This window comes from Zonotrichia leucophrys, chromosome 2 (assembly GCF_028769735.1).
Source record: "Zonotrichia leucophrys gambelii isolate GWCS_2022_RI chromosome 2, RI_Zleu_2.0, whole genome shotgun sequence".
Lineage (NCBI taxonomy): Eukaryota > Metazoa > Chordata > Aves > Passeriformes > Passerellidae > Zonotrichia > Zonotrichia leucophrys.
The window spans coordinates 118639219-118664072 of record NC_088171.1 but is presented as its reverse complement, the minus strand read 5'-3'; the positions used below and the strand labels follow the sequence as shown (position 1 = coordinate 118664072).

At 41.2% G+C, this 24854-nt stretch overlaps 1 protein-coding gene across 1 annotated transcript; it reads right to left on the bottom strand.

Annotated features, from left to right (window-relative positions):
- Positions 1 to 5875: 5875 nt before the first annotated feature.
- On the bottom strand, positions 5876 to 24360 carry ADHFE1 (alcohol dehydrogenase iron containing 1). The gene is made up of 14 exons (XM_064706179.1): positions 24234 to 24360; positions 23917 to 23954; positions 21001 to 21044; positions 20778 to 20831; positions 19470 to 19624; positions 19103 to 19299; positions 18620 to 18697; positions 17339 to 17444; positions 15952 to 16104; positions 14694 to 14792; positions 13671 to 13749; positions 13428 to 13524; positions 9684 to 9841; positions 5876 to 6134 (listed from the first exon to the last, which is right to left on the bottom strand). Exons 1-14 carry the CDS (start codon positions 24287 to 24289, stop codon positions 6051 to 6053), a joined length of 1398 nt encoding a protein of 465 aa, XP_064562249.1. The 5' UTR covers positions 24290 to 24360; the 3' UTR covers positions 5876 to 6050.
- Positions 24361 to 24854: the final 494 nt, after the last annotated feature.

The window sequence follows — 24854 nt, the reverse complement described above, 5'->3', positions numbered from 1 at the left end:
ATGTGTGACCACGTTATGTACTCAGGCTCAACATCTCAGCTGTGAACAACTGTACTCACATGTCTGCCAGATTTTCCCAAAGCCTGCCTTGCTGTGTGCATGCTGAAGGACACACTCAGACCTTTAGTGCCTGTCAGCCAACTCCCTGCTGCCTTTGTTGGGCACCTTGGTGTTTTTAGCTCATCTCTGCTGGGTAGGCCCCTGAATGGGGCTTTAGGGTTGGTGACATTATAATTTCTGATATGAGAAGTCACAAAGAGTTACTTTACAATCAGAACCTGCCTGCCAGCTCTCTGCTCAGTTTTACTAACTGAGGAGTCCTAACCTCAGGTCTTCCATTTAAAATACAAGTACAGTAGGTATGAAGTACATCAGCTTGACCACACCAAGAACTAAACCTGGGAGATGACTACAGGAAAGCTGTGGGACGTGACATTCCAGGACGTCCTAAATGCAAGTGGTGACACTGTGAGTGTGCCTGAATGAGACCTGTGTGCTCCAGAGGCTGCAGCCCTCCAGAAGGGAACACGGAGGTGCCACCACTCACAGAACAGCACCAGCACAGCTCAGCCCCTCCTGGAGAGAGCTTGATCCCCTGAAACACAGAGGTTCTGGGATTTTAGCAGTGCAAGGCAAATGAAATGCAGACTGTGGATGTTAATTCCCATTTTTCGCTGCTTGGATAAGCACACAGTGACAGCTTTCACAAGGTAGGGACTTGGCCATTGGAAAATGGATTATGACCACCAACTCCTGCCCATGAACTACTGAGCAATCATTCGGTGGCCACTGGTGAGACACCATAGGTCTGTGCTGGTGACCTAGGGGTGAAATTACTTTCTTTGTCTGTCTGAATCCCCGAAGCTTTCAGACCCTGATCAGGGGGGATGTTCTGATCTAAACCACCATTAATCTTCCTTAAGGTGAAAAGGTCAGAAGAGCAAGTTATTCAATGTTAACTGTTGGCTTTTTTTTTTTTTATGCCAGCAAAAGGGCTTTTTTATTCCCAATGCTCTCTTAAAACATACAGCAACACTTAAACATCCAAATTTTCACAGTCATTTTCTGAAAGTGATGTCAGCTTTTAGATAAATGACAAAGACCATACACAGTGTCAGCCCCCCACAGCTGTGTCCAAAGCCATAACAACAATGCCACACAATGTTGTCCTTAAATCCCATAAAAGGAAGAAACAATGCCAGAGAATGAAGCCATAGCGTATTGGAGCTGCTGACAATCAGTCTTTAACATGTGTTATCCATTTGACTGCAGGTGTAAATCAGCATTTCAATGTCAACTTGCTAATTTAAGGCTGTATGGTCAAACACCCAGAAAAAGCACAAGTGCACTGTTAAAGTAGGTCAAAGTCACTGCAAGTCAGGGAACACAGAGGAAAGGTTCCCCTTCAAGAAACCATTCTGGGCTATGAGATATATATTTCATGATGAAGTAATGTTAGATTAAATGAAACATTTAATGGGAGCTCAGACTACAGTGTCAGCACACCCCATATTCCTTGGCTGCTCAGTTGACCTTGGTGGTCTGTGTGCTGCCAATGTTTGTGGCTGAGGAACCAAGCTGTGTGGCTCTACAGGGCGACACAAATTAACACGTGAATTACCTCCGGAGGACAGAAGTCTCATTTCCTCTGCCTTCACTTAACTATGCCACCACATGGATGTAAATTAATTTTCCCCTTTAGCTCCCATGTTCAGAGAAATAAGGAAAATATCTGCTGCCATTTGTTGTACTTAGGAGTTCTCTGAAAATTAGGTACATGTAATTTTTCAATAGAAACCAAAGTCTGAAAGTATTTTTTTCATCCTCCTCACTATTACTAGGAAAGCAGTTAATTTAAGAACCTGATTAACATTCTATTGAGCTGTGTCAAATGGTTCTTCCTCTTTTTTTTTTGGCTGGACAGCATTTTCTACCCACTCACTTGTGGCAGCTGTTCCAGTACTTTGGGGAAAAAAAGAAACTGAATGACATTTTAGTGGGTTAATGGAAGACTGGATCTGGCAAAGTATAAAACTGCATTCAGAAATGTTGCATCTAAGGGAACTGTAGCCTTCCTAATGATGACCCAGGTGTGGAGCTTTTCTTCGGTCTCACTTTCTTTGAGATATTCAGAGCAAAAAGTAGAAGCTTCTGCTTATTCTCATGGACCACTACACTTAAAAATTCTGCACTAAGCATTTTTTGACCCACTGACCCTGTGTGGTTTCTCATACATACAGTGCAGGTAAACAGGCTGAAAAATAGACATGTGCAAAGAGAGCTGAGACCTCTGCAAATTGGTCACTGACAGTCTCTGAACACCCCTGTTCAGGGAATCTCTGCTCCTCCAGGTGGCCAGGTGGTGTGCCAGAGATTAACTCAGATCTCCAGGCAGGATTAGCAGAGATGGCTAGGTGTGGGAGACCCTCACCTCACTGCAGCAGACAAGCAGCTTGTGCAGCACTGTGTGAGCCAGGGCTGCTGGAGACATCAGGAAAATGGTGGCACCACTTTCTGCATTCACGAACTGGTGCTTGGATTTAAATCAAGTTCATTTTTATTTAGGAAGCACACAGGGATGGTTTGAGGAAAACTGGAGACCCTACCTTTAGGTCCTCTGCACAGAGATGTTTAATGTGGCAATGGATTTATTTGGTTGGAGCTGTGGAATCCCAGCACACTGCACGTGTCCTGGAGCACAGTGATGCCTAAGCAGATTTACTCAGGGCTTATGGAAAGGGCCTAGACAGAGCTTGGCTGTGTCCCTTAACCATTGCTCTTCTCATCCATTTTTTCAGGTCTCAGGGAGATGGAAAGCCAACCACAAGACAGAAGATGACAGCCATGGCACAAAACAGTGCAACAGGAATGATCATGCAGCCTAACCTACGTGTAGTTTCTTCCAAGTTTATTCACAAAGGATGATGGTGAGAGTTTTTGAAGATTTAGGCATTTAAAGTACATATTTTTTGCTTTATTCTCTTTTTAACTGCTGAGAAAATCAGCACTGGTATGGAAAGAAACAAGGTAGATGGGGGGATGGAACAACTACTGTACCTACTATAAATCCCAAGCAGCAATCCTGCAGGCTCTGCTTGTGAAGTGAGTGAGTTTTTTATTTGGTACTCCAGATAAAACTACACCTGCTGGTAAACTGTTTTCACCAGCACTACATATGCACTTGTTCACTTGCTCCCCAAAGCTAATCTAATAAATGCAAATGGACAGAGTGAGTGATCACAAGAGCCAGGTTTTGGGTTGTGTTTACCTACACAGAGCTCAGAGAATACAGAGTTAAATGCTGCTCTCAAACAAGCTTTATTTTTGTTATTTGCATTTCAGCACAATCTAAACGAACAGATCCACCACAGAGGGTTTGAGTAGCACAGCAGTAACAGGAGCCACAAGAACAAGCCTCCCAGATTTCACACACATGCCCAACCACCACTGGGCACTCACAATTACAGTGTCACCCCACAGAAATACCAACACAGAGTAATTTAGTGAGATAATACATGAGAAACCCCATGTAGCTCTTCAGCTGTGAATAAAACTACCACTGCCCAGGAGCCAGGATGTGACACCCTGTCACATCATCACTCACATCCAGCATTCTGGGGCAACTTGAGCTCTCTTAATTTTTCCTCAGAAAATCCCTACTAGTAACCAATAATTGGTGGTAGAGACTGATGCCCATGAGGCAGATTTTCACATGTAGCTGATGTCTGTGGGAGAGATTTCACAACCAATTTAAGGCAGTTGAAGACCTTGATGCAGCCAAAGAGGTGAGGAAAACAGAAATGTCCCTTCTTACAGCACCATCTGCTTATGTTAGGTACAACATAAACCTCTTTGTCTCATGTGTAAAATATGGGTATCAAAGGGAGTATGAGGTTTATTATATAAACCATCAGGCACTGCAGGTTACGTGGTATAGGAAGTTAAGTGTGAGGTTCTGTCTGTTGACAAAACTGCAGCCTGCCATTAACTGCCATACTGGCATAAAAGGCAGATAAGAAGTGTCCTAGAAGAAGTTATCCTACTTCCCAAAGCACTCCCATCAAAGTGCTCTGCTGCAGTGATGAAATCACATGCTGCTGAGTTCCCCAGACAGTATATTCCCCCCAAACACAGTAGGACTGCCATGAATTAGGCTCCTGGACAAAAAGATTGTCTCTTCATGAATCTGTACTGCTATCACAGACTGGAGAAAGACAGGAGTGGAAAGACAAAACAGGCCGAAAGTTTATACAGAACCATAGAATGGTTTGGGCTGGAAGAGATCTTAAAGATCCAGTTCTAACCTCCCTGCCATGGGCAGGAACATCTTTCACTAGGCAGGGTTCAGAGCCTCATCCAGCTTGACATTGAGAAACAGGGTTGGACAAAGGGTTTTGACAAATTTTGTTTTCTAAATATGTCAGCTTTGCACAATATAATGAAACGAATCCCCTGCTATTACATCAGCCTTCATGACAGAAGTACTTGTGGGCAATTTCAGCAGAGGGGAGGGTTCAGAAGGACATGGAAATCACATGTGTATCACACAGTGGCAGTGCAGTCCTATGGCCACCAAACCCATTTTGATGCTAAAAACAATCAGTATCCATCCAGCTGCTTTAACAGCCCTGGAATGGATCCAGTGTCAATATCCAGTGCACATCTGTGCTCAGATGCTAGGACAGCACTGGCTTGATCAGACAAATACACAAATGCAAAGGTGCAAGCATAGAGCCTTCTACTTCAACAGGGTGACTGAAAAGTGCTCCCTCCCCAGCAGAAAGAAATATGCACCCCAGAAGTCACGGGGCTCTTCCCTCATTTGTCTTGTTCTGTGGTAGCAGCATGAATCAGATGCTCAGAGTCCAACATGAAGCAGAATCTGATTTAAGCAAACTGTACACACAACCACGTGGACTTTTTAAATACAGGAAAATAATATTAAAATGTTGTTTCCTTTCTCCCTGCCCCACTTCCCTTTCTCAGTTGACAGCTGGTTAACTGCTCGGAAGGTGCACGCTCCTTCCCACCCTTACCCAGTGCTCCCCGTGGGGCTCTGTGCAGCCAAATGCTTCACCACCTCTTTTTAATACTGAACCACAGCACACAGCCACTTCCTCAAGCTGGTGGCTGCACTCTCAGGGACAGCACCTGCAGCAGCTCAGCAGGAGCAATCGATGCTCAGCAGAAGCAATTGATTCACAGCAAAGCAAGATACAGTTGAGAGCTTCCTTCCACAGAACTCAGCAGGAAAGGGGGATGTTGCCTTCAGACAGACAGAATGACCATGATGGGTGCTGTCTTGCTGTTATATGGTTCCTGTTGAGTGTGTGACCATGCTTTACTTTGGTTTTGCTCCTCATACAGAGCACCTCATATAGAGCATAAAAGGAAAGATAAATATATGACAATTATAGAGATTGTAAGAGGAAAGATAAATATCTGTCAGAATTTTGACCCAAACCAAATTTCCAAGCAGTCTTTTACAGACAGCTATGAAGTGTGCAGATTTTTCTCAATCACACAATGAAAAAGCACCCCAGTTCAACAGCCTTCTTAGCAAAGCCAGATGGTAAAAAGATGATAAAGCAGAACAGAATACAGTAAGCTGACATTTTCTGCAGGGGACTTCCCCTCCCTAATTAAAAATGACCTTCATTATTTCTTAGCTAGCATGACTTTTTAAAACAAAATATGGATAATTTAAATAGAAGCATGATTTGCAAAATGGTTGGAAATATCCCTTAGAACATTTTTCCACCTTTGACCACCTCTGTAGCACAAAAAAGCCTTCAGTAATGCAAGAAATCTGCTCCAACTTTTATGCAAGTCAATGTCACTGACAACTGAGCAAGAAAGAAACCACAGTCAAGTCTTCACTTCAAAGCAGTGTTTAGTTAAAGATGAATTACGTGACCTTTTGGCAGTGTACAATGGAACAGAAGTCAAAGTTACCCAAATTCTTCCATGCTCTAAACAAATTCAGTCCCGTATCTATGAGAAACTACCTCTGTGTTAGAATAGACCACACTTTCCAGAACATGTTTAAGCTAATAAAGTTTCATGGAAGCCTCAAAGAGAGCAGATAAGTCTTCTTCTGTTTGGGGACGTGGTGATAGTTTAGTCACTCTCTCCTGCAAGATGAAAGAAAAACTGGATTATAAATGGATACCAATAAAATTAATCAAACAGTAGGTGAACTACATGTCTCTGTATTCCTTCACAGAGAATAACGAAGTTTTGCAAAATAAGTAATCAAGTAATTAAATTGAAGCATCATCAACTGTACAGTACTTTCAAGAACACATAAGCTAAAATTCCCTGTAATTAAATACACAGAAGCAAGATCAGAATGCTGTTCAGTTTCTGAGTCAAGCACAGCAAACATGGGCCTTCTCCATCACAGATGTCACTACACTGGAGGACATTATCCTGAGAATATAGTCCATTTTAAAATTAATTTTTCGGCACTGAACTAGGAGTTGGAGTTTTAGGGACCAAGACTCTCAAAACACTACACCTCCCAAGGCCCAGGAGCTGCTGTAAATGGGGAGAATAAACAGCACCTGTAAGTCAGACTGAAAAAGAGACATAGCAAAGGAAAAGTATCTTAATAAACAGCCCCACACCTCAGAGTCAGAATACAAAGGAATTGTGGTTGGTCTTCATTTGGACACTGATTCAACAGAATGTGCAGTTGCTAAAGCCCCAATGACTGCAATGAAACTCAGGTATGAGCTTTAGGGCTCTGCTTGACAAAATAAGCACCAAGGCAGGGGCTGCAATTCAGAAAAGCCCTGTGCTAGTGAGGATGAGGAGCTGCATTAGTGTAGGTACCCACTTATTGCAGGAACATCCAGCTGAAAGGGCCCAACATCAGTGTACTCATACAGGTCATGATTAGAACTTCCATGTTTTCAACAACCAATGATTTTAACTTTTACTGAAATACTGGAGAGAGTTAGAGATGTCTGCAAAGACAGAATCCATGCCCACACTAGGAACACATTATCTTTAGATGAAATGTGTTTTAGCAAGAGAATTTCCTCTGCTGCAACCTGTTTCAACATCTCCCTTGTGGAAGATGCTGCCCTCCAGCTTTAAAGTTCCCCCTTTTTTCACATGTGGACAGTGGATATCATTTGCTGAGGTCCTTGCCTGAGGCAGGGAGTGGGATGCAGGGGAAGGGGCTCCCCAGTGCCTTGCCTGGGCAGGAGGCTCAGCTGAGCCCCCTGGAAGCAGGGTGATGCCACAGCACAGGGCTGCAGCCATGCGCTTCCCCTGGCCCGTGGGATGCCACTGTGGCAGGCTGGATGTGGTCACACAGCAAGCCAGGCCACCACACTGCCAAATCAACGTGAAACAGTGGTGAGAAGTCAGCTGGGAGGTATTCACAGCTCATAATCATGGTTAGCATGGCTTGTGAGGAGTCTGAGAAGTGCAGCTCTGTGTGCATAATTTTACCTACAGAAGATTCACAAATGGCAATAAAATGGTGGTACCTCTCTCCCCACTGCTGACACCAGTGCTGCTACTCACAGAGATCCAGCCAAAGAGAAGACTGAGATTCTTCTATGCAGTTTTGAAACCAAATGGAAAATTCAAACAGCACTAGGGCAATAGTGTGTTGTTTTTTTCAGACTCATAATATGCAAAATATAACAACAAGGTGCTCAAGTATTCATAAATTCAACATATTAGGACTGTCTGGGCCAAAGTCAGTTCTGCAGCTCTGTGCACTGAGATGTCCAGATTTATCTGTAAAATCACACTGGGTGACAGGAGACAGCCAGCCTGACAGCCTGACAGACTGGAGCATTTCCCAGCTCTGGCAACAGAAGGCTGCAAATGGTGCTCCTCCCGTGTGCCTGGACACAGAGGCACCATCACTACCTCTGCACAAGCTTGCTGATCTTTGCTGGTGCCCAGAGAGAGAGGCCCTGGCTCCCTCAGTCTGACTCAGTGCATCCTGGTCCTGTGCCAAACCCAGCAGCTCCGGACTCATCACTGCCTCAGCCCCACTGGAGCTGCCTCTGGGATGTCTGCAGGGGGTGGGAGGACAGAGAACAGCCCTTCCACAATCTCTTGTTTTCAGTGCCCCCATCTCCTCTCAAACACCACCACTCAGCCACCTTGAACTTTGAGACAGAATCCTCTTTACTAGAATAACTGCTGTCTGTAAACAAGATCAATTTCAACAGCCTCACTTAGGAAGGGAAGTAAAATTTTGTTTTAACTTCCAAGTCTGTCCCAACAGAGCTTCCACCCCAAATCTCAACATTCAAATTACATTTTTCCCTGCAGCCTGCACTTCATGGCATGTAATATACTTGGCAAACTTTTTAGTGCTATCACCAATGCACCACATTGCTCTCCTGATGTGAATGGGCCATTGCTGTATTACAAAGCAAAACTACTGCAAGATGAAAAGCAAAAGAATTATACGAAAAAATAAACTATGGATTAACCCATGGGTACTAACAGATTGTTAAGGAACACTGATACATTTGCATCATGTTACATCTCATACCAAAAAATAAGGGCTGAGAAACTAGTAGGTCATCTCATTTTACACAGTACAATGAATCACCAATGCCATAAGAAGACAGAAAAAACCCTTCAACATCTTTTGGTTAAGAACCCTTCTCCAGCTAGGCAAAACTTGCATTCAATGTTTGTTTGAAATAAATATGTTTATCACAACAAACCCTCCAAATGTCCCATAACAATGCACAGGCATAACCTACTTCATGGGGGCTCAAGAGACCTTAGTTTTCTTCCTGGCTTTGCCACTGCTGTTGTGTGTGATCCTCAATAGTTGCACCTTTGTGTCACTTTCTCAGGTGTAAAATAGGAATATTAATATTTACTGTTAATGTAACTGTTCTAAGGTGCTCTGAGATTTATGAGTGAGAAGAACTATACAGGATCCACTGTAAAAAGTGAATAACCTTTTGGCCTAAAAATTTTTCACTTTCTCCATAGTAATATTTCCCTTGCAACTTGGTGGGAACAAATACTAGGTCCATAACATCTGAATCAAACTGTTTTTTTACAAGGAAGACTCTGGATTTTGCTTTAAGAGTGGTGTGTTGCTTTTTGCAGTGTCTTTGTGGGCACTGAAACAATAAAGGGTATTACAAGTTTAATCTATATCATCCCAGGGGACCTTATTTCAAATTCTGATGGGGGTCAATGGAACAAAAAAGCCATCTGCGAAGAAAAATGCAACTTCTCAATATGGAAAGTTTAATGCAAAGTGAGTTTGATCATTCTCACCAGATAGCACTTGGTATTAAGGCTTTATCTATAGACCACCTGCACACATAATTAAAGAGAGGTAGTTATGAAAAAAGCAGTATCTACTACAAAGATCACAGGCCTATGAAAAACATCCTCTTTTTAAAAACTGTAACATTAAAAAAAACCCCAAACTAAACACTTAGCCCTTTCTTTCTGTATCCATGTGAAAACTGCAGCATGCACTCCAGCCCATTGAAAAGAAAAACCTAAGCTGTGGAGTGAAACAATATACAGTTGACTATCCATAATTTTCTCCATTCAAATAGTTTTCATGCACAAATAGAAATAAAACTTTCTGGAAAAGAAGACTTCTGGGTTTTTTTTCCCCAAATCTGTCCTATTTTATTTGACAAGAAAAATTGTTTTGCTCTCTGTCTTACCTGAGGCAGAGTGCCTTTGACTAATGCAGGGATGTCTGCTTTGGAATAACCAATTGCAGCCAAGCCATCATCAACATTCAGATCAAATAGGAATTTCCGGAGTGTGTCTGCCAAAATAAGCCCAGCATCTTTGATTCTGGCAGTGCGGATGTCAGCTCCTAAAATAAGACATAATGCCTTGACTGTAGGGTGGAGAGAGCAGAGGAAGCCTGTCCTGGACTTAATTTAATCATAATATCAGCTGAATACATATCCATACATAACAGCCACTGCCCTAAAAGCAACATGAAGTAAAAAGAGGAATCAGTCCTTATTTTACAGTTGGAATTGTTTGTGAAAGGTGGAATAAAACAAGATCAGAGGCACGTTAACTGCTGCCAGAAAGACTAACTGCCACATGAGGTTAACTTCCTTTCCCTCTGTGCTCACAGGGAGAAGCACTTTTTAGTCTGACTAACTGCTGGGAGGAAAGCAGCTAATGCATGAACATCAGTGGTATTTATTTGTATGGACAGTGTGCCAAATGCTAACTTCATTTTAAGGCCTTGAGTTTGCTGACATCTAGAGGACTGTTCTGTTCAATTACACATTGACAGAGAGGACTGCAGCATGCGGGCTGAAAAAAGCAGGAGACAGCAGGGCAGTGTTCAGCACGCTGAGTAAATTCTAAATTTATTGCTATTTGAATATGTGCTGACTTGTGTAGGGTACTGTAGAACTCAAGAGGAGGAACTGCTCTCTTTGAAACAACTACTGAACAGTAATGAAAACACCAATACAAAATGAAAGATTAGAAATATTTCTTACAGAATAGCTCGTGTTCCCTTCTTCAATGAATGTTCAGGACTTAGTTAAAAGTAATAATAAAAGTATGTCCAAACAGGAGACCCAAGTTCCTCCATATGATTTCTTTCAAAGTAACCTGAGCTAAATTGGTTCTCTGTGTGACCTCAGTGATGTTACAGCAGAACTATGTTAGGTCCAAGTGCCACACTGAGAGATGAGTAAGAGCAACACATAGCTACAGGAAAAATATCTTCTGTGATCTTCACACAGCTCAGTGTAAGATTCAAAGGGAGTTAACTGAACAGGAGACTTGCAAGCTCACTTGAAGAGCTCAGATATTCAGGCAGTAAGGCTGGCACTAATGTAATAAATAATGTCAGGGAAAAGCTTATAAATAAGATATGAGAGAGTCTTGTACAAACTCTTGTACTATTGGGGCTGTGTCATGAAGTCTAAGTTTATCCTGGGTTTTGCTGTGGAGGGGTAACTAAGACATAAATCCACTATCTTCAGATGGTAAAGTAAAAGGAAAAGGGAGGACTGCGGTGGTGTTCACAGGGGTCCCAGGAAGAGGGAAGAGACGAGGACCTGACTCCATGTTTCAGAAGGCTAATTTATTATTTTATGATATATATTATATTAAAATGATATATTAAAACTATACTAAAAGAATAGAAGAAAGGATTTCATCAAAAGGCTAGCAAGCAAGAAAAATAATGAAATGATAACAAAAGCTCCTGACTCTCAGAGAGTCTGAGCCAACTGACTGTAATTGGCCATTAATTAGAAACAGCCAACATGGACCAATCAAAGATGCACCTGTTGCATTCCACAGCAGAAGATAATCGTTGTTTACATTTTGTTCCTGAGGCCTCTCAGCTTCTCAGGAGAAAAATCCTAGCAAAGGGATTTTTCAGAAAATATCATGGCTACAGAGAAGGATAAAATATGACAGTAAATGTGACTGTTAGTTGTAAAATATTACTATAGTTCTAGTACTTTCTTTTTGCTCAGCTTAAAAGATTCATCAGTCTTTAATTGCTCTTAGAAAATCTCTGGCCACATGCACACCTATTTCAACTGTCTAAGAATCCATCCAGGGAGGTATTAGGCTTTTTCTGGCTGTACCCAAATTCACAGCTGTACATACACACAACATAACTATTTAGTAATCTGCTTCATGTCATAAAATACCTTCTTAGTCATTGCATTTGGCAACATGACAGATTTGAATCAGCTACTGTAGTCAGTTGGACTCTGGAGTGGACTCAGAAGTAAACACCCCAGATGGGAATTAATAAATTCAATCCCATGTGACATGTTTTCAGCAGAATCCCTTTCCAGCAAGGCACACAATGACGTAGTTAAAATTTCTACTGACAAAATTAACACAAATTCTAGAGACAGAATTTATGGCAGAAGTTAATACCACAAAACCTAAGGGAATTGCTTTTCAGTCACTTGTTCTAAAATCAAGAGCCAGAGCTGAAAATTTGTGATATGCTGTGCTGACCAGTTATCCAGACACATTTTGTTCAATTAATTTTAGTTGTGTGTAATTGCTGTAGGAACACAGATATTTATTAGCTCAGTATATGACTCCAGCTAAGTTTGTGGGTTTTTTTGAACATAGGCAGGACAGCATACATTAGAGGAAGCCTGAACAACCTCACAGACTGTTTATGAGATAAACAGAACTTTTGCCCAGTGTAGTTTTTCTGACCATGTTGTTTGACACCCTCTATAAAATACTATAAATATAGAAAATGCCATAAAATAATATAGCATATATAATTATACTATATATAAAATACTATAAAATATCTATATTAAAGTCCCATTCTTCTTGAGATCCTCACTGCTTTGAGATTACTTACACAAGCAAGTCATACATGTGACTAGACTGCTGTGACTTGCATACAGAAGGCTGACCATACAAGGGACTGAACACAAATTTTCCAAATACCAGGAGAGTTGACCTAACCACTTTTTCTCCACTGCCTGCACTGCTGTGCATGTGGCTGTGCCTGCTCCTTGGCCAGCATGTGTTTTAGCAGCAGTGTAGCCACAACACAAAACCTAGTGCAGGCAAAGCCCCTGACCTTAGACAAATAAATGAGCTCAGTGCAGAGCCATGCTGTCACAGCTAGACTGCTCACAGCTCTGAGACTACATCACTGGAAGCTGGTTTATTACACACAGTCATGCTGGAGGTATAATAAAGGACTATGCTTTCTCTTAGGACACCCTTTGGTATAACGAGGCACTGTATGACAAAATAACCTTTAAATGAGCTGTCAGCTTGCAGCATTTACTTTTATTCTGCTAAAAAGCAGAAAAGGCCATTTTGTTCATTAATCTCTTTTTAGCCATTACATATGTGTTCACAGAAGAGCAACTCCAGGAAAAGCTTTCCCTTGGCATCAGCCACTGAGAAATTCCAACACCTACAAACAAGCTTAGGCCTACATTAGAAAGACCAAAACCCACAGCTGTGTGCCATGGAAAAAAGAGCAGGAGTGATTCAAAATATCACTGTTCTAATTCACTGCAACAGCAGGGAATTTGTTAGGGAAAATACTTCCTTTTAGCCAAAAAATGCCCCTGAGTACTGGTTCACTTTGTAGTTACTACTCTTCATAAGTGACAAGAGTTGTGCCAATCACAGTTACTCTTGTTTGATTTGCAACAGACCTCCAGTTAATTTCAGCTGTCCACTTTTCTGGCCAAGTATCAGATTTCTCCAGCTTGCTCCTCTAATCACATCATTCAATATCAAAATTCAGCATTATTCTATCTAATTTGCATGATATCTAGTTCCACAGTCTTGTTTTCTAAACTTAAACCCCTCCCAACAACCAATGACAATTGCTTGCACCCAGTTTTTTTCAATCCCAAAATGTCATTTTGGAAAGATTTCCATTTGTACACAAGAAGTGTACCCACAGACGTTCCTACCTAGAATCTCTGCAGCTTCTAAGTGACGTTCAGGATGTATCTGTGCTGTGAAAGCAAACACTGCTGGGGATGTCAGCACCACAGAAAGGCCATGAGGCTGGGGAAAAAAAGAAAAAAGAAAGAAAGAATAAAACACATCAACAGGACATGTACTTTTAACTTCAATGGACTTTAATGCTCATTAATGACAGATAACAGATATTTGAAATGTAGATTAAGAACCCAAAAATAAACAAGTTTTACCACTAAAGAGTGATCCACATTATAATCCTTTGGTTTGTAAGTTTTCACCAAACCAGAAATAGGGTAAGACATTCCATGGCTGGAACAGAGAGCAGAGAGAGAGTGGTTAGGGCAGCTCTCCTGGTATTTGGAAAATTTGTGTTCAGTCCCTTCTGTGGTCAGTTTTCAGTATGCAAGTCTCTTCAGTACAGATTCTCAGAAGGCATTGACAGGTATGATGTGGATGTTAGGTAAAGACAACCTTCATCCCTCTGCACCTCAGGGACCTAGCTAGAAAAAACAGTACCTCCTTACTTTGTGAGGGTGAAGTTATATTACTTCACTGACTGAACTGAAAGATCTTCAGTTCCTAAAGTAATGTAAATATGCCAAAAATATCATAGTCTGCATACCTATGTGTTCACACTGCCTGAAAAAAAGAAACTTTAATTTTAAGATATAATTATAAAAGTAGACTTGCTCAAAGAAAAGGAATGAAGGGAAGGTCTCTGAAGAGAACGACTGCTAATAACTTCTGTACACGATTCACTTCTAGGCTTTGCTTCTTTGAGATTTTCATCCAAATGAAACTATATTGCCTTGCAATATTAATTACAGCTCATTTCAGACTGCTGATTGCCTGTCCCACAGACAAACTTGCAGATAATTGCATCAGTTCAGGAAAAACTCAAGATGACATCATTGCTGTCTCACTGCAGAACAGCTGGCATGGAATCTTACGTTTTAAATGTCATTGACTTTTTTACTCTTGTTTTTGCTACCAAGGAAGGTAAAAAAGCCTGTGTTTTGTAATTTTCACATGACTGGCTCTGAGTATCACAGCCCAAGAATACACAATCCTTATACTCATAAATGACAGGAGCCCATCAGTTTGTCACAACACTCAGGTCCTTCAGCATCACAGGCCAGGCTACAATCCCTTACTCTACATTCAGCAACAAGGGCAGCAACATCTTTGACAATCTGAAACAAACACTAGCTGTAAGCTGACCTCAGATGGGGTTGCTATTTCTCTGTACTCACCAGAGATGAACACCAGCATTGCCAAAGCCAATCCCAGCAAAAGCACTTGCCAGGTGCATGTTGGCTCTTGCTTCGCGGTCTTCAGGGTTTCTGATGGCTCTGTGCACCATGGAGGCAAATGGTACCAATGAATTCACAAACAGATTGGTGATTCAGGAGGGAGAAGGGAGAGAGGGCTTCTTTATGGGCAGATACACAAAAAATCTAAAAGATAAGCTGAGATTAAAATGGTGGAAATGGAATCAAGTCATGCTTCGGTAAAAGAACAATCCTGCGTCTGGATCACTTAGCTGGATCATACCGGTTCACTGAAGGGCAAGCTTTCTTTCACTTTTCCAAAAAAGAAGTAAATAGAGTGAATTTAACCATATACAATTCTGTGGTGAATCAAAAAATTCTAGTTAGAATCTATGGTAATTCTGTGTATGGCTCCAGGATCACTCCAGTTTTCTCACCATCTCATTAGGTGGTGCTCTAGACTCCACCACCTGTGGAAGAAGACAGGATTCCCTGGCTTCCTGTGTCTCAGGATCCTTGTGCAGTTTGACAGTAAGGAGAAAATGTCTCATTAATAGATTCCAAAGGAACAAAACCCAACTATTTTGACTCACTAGGTACTGTAAAAAGATTTTTCAAAAAAAGCCTACATTGATTTTTAATAGAAGTGCACATGGGATGCAAAAGCTGTAAAGGGGCTGAAACTTTATTGACAGGGATCAACACCAACTCCCAGTTAAGGCAATACCTATTCTAAACTGAAGGTCTTCTAAGAATGAGCAGGCTTGCAATAAATGCATAATTTTGCACATTCATAACTGCATGTCATTACCTTCTTGATGGGTGTGCAAGTATCTTAATTTACACTGAAGGCCACAGAAATAACATCAGCAGTATTTTATTCAGTTTGTTACATAGTCCCCTTATACTGTCATAGAAAGGAGATTCTGGCAAAAAAATTCTGCTCCCATATTAACTGAACAGCTTGAAATACCTTTAACTGAGGACTTCAAGAATAGATTCACATAGGCATTAAAAAGCTACCTCCTCAAGATGAACTACTAATCCCAATTTTATCTGAAATTCTGAATTTTATCTGAAAAATATTTTGCTTTATTTAAGAAAAATCCAGGGTAGAAAACAAAAGCTTAATGTTGCAGCCTGCCTCATCCTAGCTCAAAATTCCCATGCTTGCAGGCCTGCCCTTTGGGGCACTGTGTGCTGAGCACCCTGCAGGGGGGATGGCTGTTACGTGTGTTACCTTTTCAGGTACTTGGCGACAATTCTCAGAGCGTGCAGAGCCCAGACGTCGCTGACGGGGTTGCTGCCTTGGTAGGCTGGGCGCTCGATGGGGTTGGAGGGGCAGGGGCTGCGCTGGTGGTAAGGGAGAGCAGTGTACGACTCCAGGGCATGGCTGACAGAAAGATGGAGAAATCAATTACTTAAGGGAGAGAGCTCCCTGTCACTGCCCTGCTGTCCTTTGAATGCAGGCTCTTTTTTATTTCTGGTGTCCAATGGTTGCTGAAACAAGAAATACAATCTCACAGACAGTGGGAGAACGCTGGGCCAGCACCTCCAGAGCACCTCCTCTCCCACACACACACACAGAAGGCAATCTAAACACGGTCCCTTTCTATCAGCTCACACCTGCTAAAAGCCTGCTTGGGTGCACCAGCACCTGTAGTGTTTTTCACTGAAGAGGGCTGTGCATGTGCAATGAGTGCTTTTCCTTTTTGTAGGACAGGAACCATAAGAGACTTTAGCACTGGAAACTTCATAGGGTACTTTTCTTTTAGAAGTACTGACCTTGAAAAAAGATGGGTATGATATTTAAGCTAAGTGAAACTGCCAATAGTCTCATCTCCCAGACACTCATGAGTCTGACCACATAAAAAAGGGGCACTGCCTACATGGCTCCATTAAGATGAACAAAACTACAGACAAACCATTTTCATTGATGAAAAAAGGCCTTTTTTCCATTATAGACATTGCAGGCCAGGGTCCTTCACCACGCTTAAGAAGTCACAGTTTCATTACATATCTATTACTCTAATATCCATAGCACCCAGAAGAAAAGTAAGCTCTGGCTCTCCAAAAATAAATGTCAATGTATTTTTTGTAGTTAAGGTGATGGTCTAAGATGAATAAAATTTTGTGTCAAGTGAAAAGCAAACTATGAGATTGGTTCCCAGATGACCATAGCTGGGTGAAGACCTGCTAGTACCTCACAAGCTTTTATGAATTTTTATTGACACATCATGGCTTTTGTTAGAAATTGTTATTCTCTATTTCCTGCCATGTCTGTGATTTATGATAAATGCTATTACAATTGTTATTCATCATCTATCTCCATGATCCCCTAAAAAGGGACACTTGGACTCTCTTCCCTGACAAAGCTATTCTGGAAGCAAAGAGTTTCTCCAGTGCACTGCAAAAGCATTCAAATTTCTGCAAATGCAGGTTTTGTTTCCATACATTCTGAGGGAGGCAGTGAAACTAAGGAAGAGGAAAGTCTGACACCTTAACAAGAACAGCAAACAGAAAAAAAGATCATCCTCTTGTGCTCTCAAAATACATTTTTTCTACAATCATCACAGTAAAAATACAAAATTTAAATAAATTCAAGTAGCAGCCTTGCAGAAACTCACCAAAGCACATCAAAGCCACTGTTGGCCACTATTCGTTCAGGCATAGACAGTGTGTGTAAAGGGTCAATGATGCCCAACGTGGGCTTAATGGCTCTTGAAGCAATACCTGCAATGTGCAAAGGGAGGAAAATCAGTTAAAGATGTTTTGCAACAAAATAGCACAAGATGAGCTTAATGTTCAAAACATCACAATAAGGAGGGAAAAATATTTGAAACTATGAACATGAAAGCAAAGAGTGAGACGGGAGGATAGGGAGTATTTATGAATGTAAACTGATGATGAAGTCTCTCTAAAAGAGTTACATGATTTGAGACTTTTGCCTGAAGCGGATTTTACCAGACAACATTCTCTCTCTGTTTGCAACCCTCCCTGAACAGCCTTGCAAGATGTCTGTGGCATCTGCAGTATTCTTAGATTTCTGTCTTCTGTGGACAGGCAGAAGGCAAAACTGGTTTGTACAACCAATTGTTGCAATCAATTGTTATTGCCAATTGCTGTCTTCAGCATCTGTAATAACCATGCCCTTGTATTTGGGTTAAGGGCACAAAGATGTAGCTCTGAGACAGACAGACAGACAGACAGACAGACAGACAGATTAACTACGTATAGACTAGAAAACTCTTGAGCTATTGTCTCCTTAGCACACCCATCTGGGTCCCGAGTTCTGCAGACTGTGTGGTGTATAAAATCCACATGTTTAGAAGCAAAACCTTAAGCAGCTGTGAAGCTCAAGATGACATTTTAGCCTTAATCTTTATTTGCCAGGGATGAAAAGGCCAAAGGAAGACAGTGTCCCTCACTTGCACAGCATCCCAGGCCTGAGGTTTCCAAAGTCAGGAAAAGGAACATTTGGTTGCAATTACACAACAAAGAAACAGAAGTCTTAAAAGTAGAAAGAAAAATACAGAGGAAATAAGGAACAGTTGGTTGACCCTGAATATAAGTAGAAATTTCCTTTGCAATTAACATTTTCTGCCATTTAAGGACTTGAAAGATTTTAGTTTCCTGTTTTGCCTTCAAACTATAATCCACTGTATTACATAGGTATTTCATTATGTTAATATGATATAAATTTAATTCAAGGAGGAAACCTTTAAGCTTTTAAAATTTGCCTGTGGCTGTTGAATCAAACAAAATGACACCTGAGATGACATGCAGCATCCTCTCCTTTCAAGGCAGGGAAATAACAAAGACATGGGAAAAGCAATTGTCTTGAATAACACACAAAAACCTCCACAAAACAAACAAAAAAAACCCAAAACAAAGCACCAAAACCTCACCGGTTTTAACTTTTAGTTCTTTGAAGTCAAAAATGGCAACACCAGTGGTTTCACTTCCAGTGCCAGACGTCGTAGGAACTTAAAAGCAAGAATGGAGATAACAACAAATAAAAAGAAATATATAAAACTGCAATTTAAATAATAAAACCACAATAGTAACACCACCCAAAATACAGGGCCCAGGAAATCTTGGAGGTATCCCTGATCCAAAGCCAAGAGATCAAAGGGAAACTGCTACTTTGATCTCTTTTCTCAGTAAAGGAGTCTAGCTGAGCTAAACAAGACAAAGTAAGTATAAAACCTCTGACTTTACCTCCACTGAATTAAACAGCAAAATGGCTGCTGAATACAACTAGAGGAGAAGTTAGCCCAAAGGAAGCTGAAACAGCCACAGTAAACTGATTTCAGTAGAAATATCAGGGAGTGTAGAATGCCTCACCTTCTCCTGGCCCCAACTCTCCAAACACTCTCCTCGTGCTTTACCTGCAATGAGTGGCTTGAGGGGCACAGTGACCGGCTTCCCTTTCCCAATAGGAGCATTGACATAATCCAGGAATTCTGCTGAAGGGCTGGCTGCATACAGGTTGGCAGCTTTGCAGGTGTCCATCACAGAGCCACCTCCAACAGCAACATAGGCATCAAACTCTCCCTTTTTAGCAAATTGGATGGCATCCAGGAAACTTAGGACACAAGAAAGATTTTCCAATTAGTCAGGGTAAAACCAGTACACAGGGAAACTAACTATTAATACCAGCATGCAGGCCACAAGGAGGGGTTTAAAAAGCCATATGAAGTCCTGTAAAGGCCTAGGCACTACTTGGAGGAATGCACTGTCAAAAGTAAATTGTACCTTTGGTCTGTTGGCTCCACACGGACATTATCATATATTTGAAAGTTTATACCATATTTTGTCAAGGAGTTCAATACTGCATTTACAGGAGGGAGTTTGGAGAGGTTTTTATCTGTCATCAAACAAACTCTTCTAGCACCAAGACTCTGCAGGTCCTACAATAATGAATAAAAAAACCAAACAATGAGTATAAAATCATACACATCACTATTTAAACACTAATCCAAATCAACTGAACCATTTGATAACAATAAACCCCTGACTTAAAAAATAGTTGGTTATTGCAAAATTTTTAAAACCATATCAGCTGAAGAAAAAGAGTATTAACCACACACATGTAGAATAGAGAAAGCAGAATAAAATTTAAAGCTGCCAGATTTATATCGTTGAAGTCTTAAGACAGAAGAAAACTAAAGTTGTTGAACCACATGGAACTACTTTATACTATAGTAAAATACAAAACATTTTTAAAAATATTTTTTTCCTAAGTTCCTGTGAGAATAAAAAAGGCCTTTTCAGAGACTGTCTCCATTAACTGCCTACCAAAGCACAGCATTAAAATATTGAAAATGTAATACTGGATACTTATTTATTGATGAAAAACCAAAATGAGGCAAAAAGAAGAAAAACAACACTACATCCTAACGTTTGCTAAGTTGTCACAATAGCTATACAATATGTATAAATTATTGTAGTGCTGTTTAAAGATAGGTTCTGTCTAATTTCATTTACTGTCTGACTATAATCTTACTTCACAAATTTTCAAATAAAAAAGAGATCTATTAATGCTAGAAATGCCAAAAATGAGAAAAAATGATTAATGAAAAAAGGCAGTGATAAAAGCACACCGGAACAATGTATTTAGGTGAACCATCTTCCACTGCTGAAACAAAAATTCTACACTTACACAGGGCAAGCTGAGAGCTGAATGAATATCTAGCTAATTTAATAGAAAGTCTCTGATTGAGTTAATGAGAGCTAGAAAGATGAAAGCGATCTTGAGAAAATCCTGGTGAGTCAGCAGGATTTAATTTCTGAATTAAATTCCTGGTCAGAGAAAAACATTGCTGCCTATTTGTAGCAAAGTATCAATGACCCTATTTTCCCCTGAGCTGCATTTCATACACCACAGCCCCACAGATGCACCAGGCTTCTGTTCTTCAACCAACAGTATGCTCCAACCTTTGTGCACTGATACATTGGACCACACCATATATAAGCTTTCCTTTATTAAGTGGATTGATAGCACTGGCAGCCCTTCAGAAAATAACTTTTTACCAGGGATGGACTCACACCATAGCAGCTTACCATGCCAATCTCTTTTGTGACTCCTTCTCCGTATCGGATGTTTGAAATGGCCATCTATAAAAAAAAGAACATTTCTTTCTCTCAACAAAAATGGCATCTGGCCCTACTCATTCAAAGTAAAATATAAATATTTGATTATGCAAATATTTTTTAAGTGCCATATTTGTCAAGAAGTATTGTTTGTACAGCTTTTAAATGAAATATATTTTATTATTAAATCTACCTCAAATGCATAGTCTGTACTCCCCAGGGTGGGCCGTTCAGGAACTGGAATGGGAATAAAACAGTGCAATTAGGAAAAAATAACTTATTTCATTCTGTTTCTCAGCTCTAGAGTTGACAGATTCCCTTGATTTTAGAATCACTAACATATTTCCACAGGTCATCTCAACTTGTCTGGATAACAGTTACCCATTTCACCCCTTGCTGTTCATGAGATTAAATGATCCAAGTACTTGATCTGAGTCATATAATTCAACAAAACAAGTGAGGTTTTCAAGTTTTTTCAAGAATTAAGTATTTTTTATAAAAACTGAATAAATTAGCAGGAAGGTTGCATGAGAGTTTGTTTGCAGTCTACAAAGAGCAGAACAGCACATAAAAAAGTAGAACTGTGTATGTGTAGAGCATTCAGGCTGCTACATACAAGCTGAGAGGTGCTAGAAATGCTTAGGGGCTACATGGTAACCTTTGGAACAAAGGCAAATTCATGAGACATCATCTTTATGCACCTGGATAGAGAACACCTTATGTATGCATGGGAGCAATACTAACAGGTGTTTACACTTCTTTTTACTTCTGCCTAGTCCTGAATGTGCAGGTGAAACAGAATTATTTGCTAGAAAATTACCGCGTGCACTGCCAATAATAAATAAGAGTCAGTGTGTTAATATTAATTTTAATTAGAAGATATTTATAAGGACAGTATTTCAGTCATAGCTTCTCTCTGCCATGTCATTTTTGCATGGAATATCACAAAACTGGATTTCTGGTGTATTCTGATTTTGCCATAGAGTGAAGCAAACTGCATCAACTGAAACTGCCCATTCTTGTCCAAGAAAACACCAAGCAAGGCACTCTGCTCTTCCTGCTGCAGGCATGCCTTATGTCTGCTATATTAATTGAAAATGTACAATTTGGATTCCGATCCAATGAGTGACACCATGATAATGAGGCTTGCAGACACGCTGGGGTGCACTGAAGCACTGACCCACAACAGCAACAGATAGATGTATTAAAGCCCTTTATGTACTTTCTATTCAAGCACAGGCCAGCTGCTATCAGCTCTTTCATTGCCACCTCTTGCCAGGCTGTACATGTTTGACCTCTCGTGGAGCTGGAGTCTGCTGTACTTTCAGCCATTAATTTGACAGGCTAAGGACATGTCCAAACCATTTACTCTCTTGCTTTCTGATAGTACAATAGACACCCTGCTGTTACATTCTTGAAACAAACTTAACTTTCAGGGTGAATTTTACTGAGTTCAAAAATTGTACTATTTCCTTGAACACTGCCGAGAAACCCAAAGAAGTCTGGGTTTTTTCAGCTATAGTCACTGTTCAATCATTTTCCACAACTTAGAGATTTACTGAATTGATATCATCTTGCTACGCTATAGACTCTATTGCTGCCTAAAACTTTCAGAGAGGGTTATTAACTCAGGCTTCAGTTTAGCAAGAGCTTAGTTTGAATTGACTGAGTAGGTCATCAAGCAGACAAGCAAATGAACGAAATTCTATTTCTCAGCTGCACTATTATCTTGCTGTATGGATCGTCTTGGGCAAAACAAGTATCTGAATATATCAATAGCTTTTCCATATGCAAAATGACAATGTCAATTCTTTAGGAAGTGTTCTAAGCATGTGAAACCATGTTACTTAGAGTTACACATTACCAAAATTATGGCTCAAACCACTAATCTCAAGTGGATCTGGAGACTAACAAACAATCTGGAGACTGGCAGATAATTAATCTCCTAGCCTCCCTACAGCCCATGCAAACAGAAGCTCCTCCTAGGGTGACTGGGGTAAGCCAGCACAGCTCCCCTGCTCACAGTCCACAATCCCGGCCTAAGTGAGCTGCCTTCTTGGGGCTGACTGTATAAAAAGCCTGTGGAGATTTTATTCCCCAGGCCAACACACACCTTTGTGAAAGGCTACTTTTTATCCATATCTTCCTGTTTCTTTTCTGGTTCAACACGTGTGTATCCAAAAGCAGATCGAAAGTTGAGATGGTTCAGGTGATGACAGCCTGAGCAAAGTTCAGATCAAAGAACGGGCCCCATGGTATGGGGAGGGAGGGGACAGGAGGCAGTAACTGTGGTTTATGTGTGTGAAAAATGCATATTTTATGATTGGCTTTTCGGAAACATTAAAGTGAATATTATATGTGTTGTGTTAGAAAGTAATGCTGTATTAATTCTCTTATGTACTGTGTTAAATATAGTTTTAGTTTATAAAAAATGTTAAAATAGAAACTATGCTATGTAGGATACTTTTTTTTAAGAAAGACTTGCAGTGAGATAGCAGCCATAGGACACCTAAATCTTTCAGAGAAAAAGAATTTATTGCCCTCTTATCAGAAGAAATGAACTTCTTCCTGCCTCGAAGGCGCTGTTAGGATTCAGAGGAAGAAGCTGATGATGACCAGACAGAATCCTGTATTTGAATGGAATTTATGCATCATGTATGAAGTGTATGAATATGCAACAGGCTATTGTTTTTAAGGGTTAATCCTTTGTTAACAGGGATCCTTTTTCGGGCTCGTGCTGCCCAGAAAAAGGTACCCGGACATCCATAACTCTTTGTCTCTCTTGTCTCATATTGTCCTAATTCAATTTGTCCAGATTATTATTGATCTAATTGTATTACTATTTTTATAACCATTTTATTACTATTAAACTTTTAAAATTTTAAAAACAAGTGATTGGCGTTTTTTACATGTGGGAGCAGTGACTCTCTGCAACAATAACCACTAGCACTGTACAGCTGCAAAATAACAGGTTGTTTACCTTCTCCTTCAGATTGTTCTTTCCCAGCTGTTACCTGCACCCTCTGCCCACGTTGCAGAGATACATACAGCCCTCTGCAAGGCCACGGCCTCCTACAGAATTATTTTGGAGAAACAAATTAAGTCTTACCTTGGGAATAAGTGTGGCCATGGCTCGGGCACCGACAACTAGTTAAAATGTTAAAAAAAAGGAATGGTTAAAAGGGGGAAAACTAAAGCATTAAACTAAAGCTTTACGTCCTAAAAGCCTCGTGTAGGCGCCCCTTCCACGGGCCTGCAGCTGAGCCCGCCGGTTCAGCGGGAGGGTCCGCAGGGGCGGAGCGGCCGCCGCTTTTCGCGTCCCAGCCGCGGGCCCGGCCCCGGGAGCGACCCCCGGGAGGGACACCGTGAGGGATCCCGTGAAGGACCCCCGGCAGGGACCCCGGCGCCCCGTCCCGCCGCACTCACGCCGCCCGCTCCAGCTGCCGCAGCAGGCGGGACACCCGCTCCCGCCCCGCCGCCATCGCCCGGATCTGGGGACGGCCGGGAACGGGGCCCGGGACGGGGCCGGGGCCGGGCCGGCGGCAGCGCCTCCTCCCGGGACAGCCCGGGACAGTCCCTGGCACAGGGACTTGCTGGATCAGGCGACAAGTGTCCCATTCAGCACCCCCAGCTCACGGCCCTAAGGTCAGCGTTGTCAACACCCAACTCAGGCCTGTTCTAAGGCAAGCAAAATCCGCTTGCTAAACCAGCACAGAATGCCAGTGAAGAGCGACTAAAATCTAATTAGGACTGAGTGCTTGCTGTGTATTTGTCACAGAAAAATGTTGAAAGTTATGGAATTGCAAAGTGAATATAATAAAAAAAACCTCCATGGTCCTGAAATTAAGTGAAATACTTTTCTGACTCTTCAGTTGTGCCCAGTGACAGGACAAGGAGGAATGGTCTAAACTAAAACACAAGAAGCTTCACCTCAGCATGAGGGATTTCTTCACACTGAGGGCAGCAGAGCACTGGAGCAGGCTGCCCAGGGAGGTTGTGGAGCCTCCTGTCACCCTGTTCTTGTAAGTTCTTTTAAGCCTTCTGATA

Excerpts from the sequence above, each read along its gene's own strand:
- ADHFE1 (XM_064706179.1), bottom strand. The coding sequence starts at position 24,289 with ATGGCGGCGGGGCGGGAGCGGGTGTCCCGCCTGCTGCGGCAGCTGGAG. Across the intron at positions 17,445-18,619 it reads AGAACTAAAAGTTAAAACCG|GTATTGCTTCAAGAGCCATT; the intron begins GTGAGGTTTTGG and ends TGCACATTGCAG. Across the intron at positions 13,750-14,693 it reads AATGCTGGTGTTCATCTCTG|CCATGGAATGTCTTACCCTA; the intron begins GTGAGTACAGAG and ends TCTCTGTTCCAG.